Source organism: Numida meleagris, chromosome 1 (assembly GCF_002078875.1).
Source record: "Numida meleagris isolate 19003 breed g44 Domestic line chromosome 1, NumMel1.0, whole genome shotgun sequence".
Taxonomy (NCBI): domain Eukaryota; kingdom Metazoa; phylum Chordata; class Aves; order Galliformes; family Numididae; genus Numida; species Numida meleagris.
The window spans coordinates 87,538,296-87,544,295 of record NC_034409.1 but is presented as its reverse complement, the minus strand read 5'-3'; the positions used below and the strand labels follow the sequence as shown (position 1 = coordinate 87,544,295).

The 6,000-nt window shown below is 38.8% G+C and overlaps 1 protein-coding gene across 1 annotated transcript in view; it reads left to right on the top strand.

The window, feature by feature from the left end:
- PROS1 (protein S (alpha)) overlaps window positions 1–6,000 on the top strand; it is a 32,100-nt gene continuing 26,100 nt past the window's right edge. Inside the window, exons 1-3 of the mRNA XM_021401475.1 lie at window positions 1–74; window positions 4,501–4,658; window positions 5,746–5,770. Of these exons, the coding sequence (XP_021257150.1) occupies window positions 20–74; window positions 4,501–4,658; window positions 5,746–5,770 (238 nt within the window). The 5' untranslated portion in view covers window positions 1–19. The remainder of the gene's footprint in view (window positions 75–4,500; window positions 4,659–5,745; window positions 5,771–6,000) is intronic.

The following is a 6,000-nucleotide window of genomic DNA, read 5'->3' as shown; positions in this document are numbered from 1 at the left end:
CCGCCGCCCGCCGGCAGCGATGAGGCTGCTCGCCGGCCTGGCGGTGGCCGTCGCCCTGGCGGAGGCTGCGACCTGTGAGTGGGGCGGGGGGCGCGGGCGGCGGGGCGAGGGCTGCCTCGAGCGACGGGGCCCTCCCGGCTGAGGGCTGTGCGCTCGGAGTCGTGGCCCGCGGTTACGGCGGGGGCTGCAGGGCCGCTCTGAAGCGAGAGGTTCAGGGAGAGCCTCCCCTCACCTATCGCGCTTGGTCCTCTTAGATACAGTTGTGTATCTGGGGCAGCCAGAATTAGGGCTCAAAGCAAGCCTGCTTCTGACGTGTCTTACTAATGATTAAACAGTCAGAAGACAAAACTAATGTTTACTAATCAGACTTGTGTTTGAATGGCAGGGATTCAGGATAGGACGAGAACGGTATGGAAAGATGAAAGTTCATTTTAGAAATTGGGTTTGAACTGGTCCTAAAAATAGGCTTTTTTCGACAGCTCCCTTTCTCCTGTTTTCGTAACACTTTCCTAGAATCGTGTGAGTTGACACTTAAAGGCCATCCAGTCCAACTCCACCGCAATGAACAGGGACACCTACAGCTAGATCAGGTTGCTCAGAGCCCTGTCCAGCCTGGCCTTGGGTTTCTCCAGGGATGGGGCATGCACCACCTCTCTGGGCAACTTCTTCTAGTGCCTCACCACCCTTATTGTAAAACACTTTTACCTTATATTCAATCTAAATCTCACCTCTTAGTTTGAAATCATTTTCCCTTGTCCCAACAGACCCTGATAAAGAGTCTGTTCCTTTCTTTCTTATAGCCCCCCTACAGATACTGAATTTAGACACTTTATTTCATTATTCTTCCCTACTGCATACCCTTGTCAGCTTTCTTTTTTACTAAGTGAGAAATAAGAAGTTGACCTACCTGTACAAGGTACCCGTGGCCCATGTAATCCAGTTTCCTTTCTCCATCTCTGAACAGTGCCAGGGGATTCTGTGACACTGAAAGCAAAGAGAAAACAGGTCTTAATAATAAGCATGTGCCACACAATAAAGTAAATAAATAAATAAATGGTAAAGTAAAATTGTCTCTCTGCCTGTGGCTTTCTGTCAATTTATGCCCAGAAGCATAAAGAGGGGCAAATGCGTAGGTCACTCCGAAAGTAATCCTTCCTACTGATTTATATGAAAATGACAACAGTTACAAAGAGCACAGTAACGCTATTTCCGCTGTTTGGTCTCCCTAAACATTCAACAAGTGTTGATGAATGCCACTGGGTGCCATTTTTCCCATAGGGAGGAATTCAGTGACACACTTTTGCTTCATACACACTTCCATGTCAGATGTCATTTTGTCAGACTGCCCCTCTGTTGTCATCTGTTGCACAGCAACAACATAACAGAATACTGGTGGGAAGGTTCAACCTCTAATGCCATAGCACCTACATCTGCCTCTGATGTAGACCAACATAATAAAAGAGGAGCATTACTTTTGGAGCAGGCCTCGTATGTACTCCGTCCTTTTTTATACAAATGGCTAATCTGTAATAACGTGCAGCAGTAAGCAGCACTGGACTAATTTCAAGCTTTTTAAATGTTCTTGTTTTGCAGCATATGTGTGTTTACGTTTTGGGCAAAACAGGACAGACAAACGTTAGCAGTTAGTTGGCTTTAATTTCCTGGTTGCATAAAGCTTACGTCACTGATGTGCATTTCTGAAGACTCTAGGAGTTATGGAACTGACTGCAATACAACAGCTGTACAAATAAGGCAATTCCACTATCTAGAGTGTCATCACTTTTAGTTTTTATTCATTGTATTGGGTCTACAAAGTTTCCGTGACAGCAGTAGTAGGCTACAACAGCTTTCCACAACTGGGGTATTTGATAAGCAGCTCTAAGCTGTGCTTAACTAGCCCACTTAAGGCAGGTTTGTGGCTGTCTGTGCACTACAAATTAGCTTTAAGGAACCACTCAGTCTTATCCTCTCCCCATTATTTTTTTTTCTTCTTTATCAAGAGTATTGCTTTTAAACATGCGTTTGATAACTGGTTACTGTACTGTGTCTGTGCAGAGCCTGTTGGTTGAAACTGTTGCCAGGAGTTCCAGGAGGCTTCAGTGATATTTAAATGAAATACACTGAGTTTGTTAAGGGTTAACTATTGGTTTGGCAGGGTCAGGAGTTCACTGGAGTTTCCTGTAATCAAACTGGCAGCAACAACAGGGAGGATTTTTTTGTTGTTGTCCTAATAAAAGTCCTGTCATGATCCTTGTAAGGAAAAAACAGTTGAGTAAATGTGCTACTAAGTCTGTACATGTGAATTGAAATATTTTCAATAAAAATATGGAATTTGTGCTGAGTTGCACATCTTATTTAAATTCAAAGCTTAAAAATTTATAATGGAGGTTAAACTACTGTCTTGTAGAGGAATATGCCTAATTCTACTACCCCACTGTATTATGTCACTAGTGTTATGTCTCCCAAAACATTACACTCAGAATTTTATTGCACATTATTTACTGAAAAAGTGTGTTGAAATGAGAATGATGGTCAAAACAAGATCATTCAAAGTCAGCTGTGAGTAAGGCCTCATCTTCACCACAGAGCCTCTGCCCCAAAGCTGTATCAGCAAGCTTACACTGATGCTAACCATAAACAAAATTGGCAAGAGTTTTTCTGCTTGTTCACCTACTTGGTTTTTCATGGTAGCATACACTGGTGAAAGTTCTTTTCTATCAGCATAATCATATCTATCTGGATTTTGTGCTTCTCAAAATGTTCCAGCAGAGCTTTGTACTGAAGTCTTGGCCTCATTGCTGTTCTGGATCAGTCTTCACCTTACAGATCTTTATAGAGATCTTTCCAGTCTCCATTAAGACTAACTCATGGATCATGTATGTAAGAAGAACTAAATCCTCCAATACCAGGCTGATGCCTCAGATACTCAGAACAGAGCACAAGCTAGCCTCTCCTCCTTGCATTTGTTCGCAACTTGCTGGTTACTTTCTGAGATAAGGGTGTGCTTCTGAACTTTAGAGGTATACTGTAATAGATCTGCCTTCTTCTCAGAAAATCTTACCTATTTCCTTACCATAAGGATTAATCTTATCAAATACACCAAACAAGTAAATCAATTTGAAGCTTACAATCTTATTCTCTATCAAATACCTGTAACAGAAAGGTTTCATCAAGTCATTGTCCAGTGTTAAGATGCTCCAGAATGCTTCAGCTGTGTTTGCCATCACTTGATAGAGAGCTTTGTGTTTTGGGTGGTGTGCTTTTAAGTTACATCTGTCACTTGAAAGCCATTCTGCCTTCAAGGTCTGAACATCATTATCTGTTCTTCCTGAAAAACCTTTTAAGTTTTCCCTCTCTTCTTAGTGCTTTGGGAGACCATTCTCTGACAGTTGGCTGCTGGCATATCTCGTAAAGGTGCTCTGGGTTTGAGGTATTACAAGCTCATAAACAGCACTGTATTGACTATGTCTGCTTAAATTGATCTTCATAGACTAGTGATGAATATTTAAGTACACTGTATCTGATTTGCACAGCAGGTACCACAACCCTCACACAGTTATGCTAGTCAGAGAGGTATAAAAGCTGGTAAAAGAGGGGAAGGTGCAGAAGTGCCATGCTGTCTAGTTAGCATCTGTCAGCAATGCTCTTTAAACCTGTGAGCTGGAGTTCTTCCAATTATGCTCATCCATTTTTCTCTTAATCACAAGGTATGTCCAAAAATAAAATCAGTGAGGCAGTCTAATTTAGTCCCTTTCCCCATAATATCGCGTGCTCTGCAAAGAACATTGGACCAAATGGATATCTTTCTATTGTAATACAATTTCACAACTCATTTCTTCACAGTTGCCTAAGAGTCAATAAAATAGCAGTAATAAAATATGTGAAAATTAGGAATGACACACAATGGGATCAATTTGAAATACAAAATTTAAATAGGATTCTATTTTTTCCCTGTTTCAAATATGAATGTAGTTTCAAGTTGTCGGCCTCGATATTTTTCAGAATGTCATTCACATCTTTTACTTTGTCATATTCTTTGTGATTCTGAAAAAACAAAATGACTTTGTGTTAATTAAATATAACAGGCAACCTGATCTCTATATGACACATTTTTGATTGCATGTATAGGATCAGAATATTTACTTTTAGGTCAAAGAAACAGGTAACGGAGAAGGCTTGAGAGCGTTTTTCCATTTATCAGTCACATATCTCATTTACAAAACTGTAGCTAAAAAAAAAATACTGAATATAACATTTAAATTATGCTTCAGACACAGCTTGCATAATTTTTTTGTGGTGACTTGGCATTTTTTTTTGGTCAGAAACAGCTAGAATACATACCAAAAACAGAATCCTGGAATGTTCATGCCTATACTAAATCATAGGAAACAGCCACTTCATAAGTAAGCATTTAATTCAGACTTTTGTAAGGGAGACTCATATTTGTCTCATATTTCAGCAGTTAAAAATAAATAACAGAGCTCCTATGTTTCTACTAAGTTTTATCCCAACAGTATGCCTCTGAGTTCCTGGTGAGGAAGCGTCGAGCAAATTCTTTTATGGAAGAAAGTAAGAAGGGAAATTTAGAAAGAGAGTGTGTTGAAGAATTATGCAACAAGGAAGAAGCCAGAGAAATCTTCGAAAATAATCCTGAAACTGTAAGTATATGATGAATATCTGTGAGATAAATAGTAGTTCTTTGCAGTGGGATTGCTAGAAGTACATAGAATTCACACTCCAAATCTTGCAGACCAAGAACTGGGTTGAAAGTCTTCTGTGTATAGAAACAATTAATAGTGAATACCATATAAGCAAAGAGAATAGTTGAGTAGATATTATTTTAATTTCAGGTATGGATCACCAGCTTTAGACCACAGTTGTCTGCAAGCATTCCACGTGGGGAAATACTGTTGGCTTCAATTAAAATTTTACACAGAGAATGCCTGGCAGTGCAACCATTTTAATGAAGGGATTGAACATACTACTGTTCCTGGTGGAAATAACCGTTCCTCAGCTCATTCCCTCTGCACAATATTTAGCATGAGGAATATTGTATTCAGCTTCACCCTGTAAAGGGGTTATTATGTACAAAATATATGTGATTAAAATGAATTCTTGTTTTGCAAGCCCTTAGCTCTATGTTCTGTCCTTGATAACACTGCATATATTTGGAGATACTGTTTGTTAATATTTAAGTACAATAATTAAATTGTTTCAGTAATCCGTTGTTTATAAAAAAAATCTGTTTTAATAAGACTTCACCTTATTTGGAGTGCATTTCTTGTGAAATAGTCAAGCTATTCCATGTTTTTTTATATTTTTCTTATTTTTTTTTTATCTTGAGGTAAAGAAGGGAAATAAAGGAGGCTTTTCAGTCTCTGGTAATAATATCGGGCAAGATCCTCCCATTCTAAGAGAAATTTTTCAAATTTTCATTTTGACCTCTAATTCATTATCATGTTCAATTCACTTTCATTGCCTTCACTTTTAAATTGTCGAATTCAATGCAGAATCTTAATCTTCTCTCCACTGAGTCCTGTGTTGTGAAATAATCTGCTATCTTACCCTGAACAATAGAATATATGCCAAGTTTTACATATATCATTAAGAATCAAAGTGACTTTCTTTTTTGCTTCTTTTATAGTTATAAGACAAATATATCTTAGAATATATTCAGTGTATTTTGCTGTAATTCTGTCTACCTTCAGTTTTTCTTACTCTTTGTTTTTTCTTTTCTTTGTGCAGGAGTATTTTTATCCCAAGTATTTAGGTAAGTACAAGAAACCTGAGCAACTCTAGTATGTCATTCACTACCCTTCCTATTTGAGTAATGCTAGTTTTGTTATTTTGCCCGCAGCACTTAAATGATTTCCATGCTGATTATAATGCATAGTAGCTTTTTGGCAGTTTGATGTGCTTAGATCCCAGCAGTGTCACTCAGAAGGTTGGTCTGTGATCAGCTGTCCTTAATATGCCCAGACAAGTTCTCTAATTCAAACT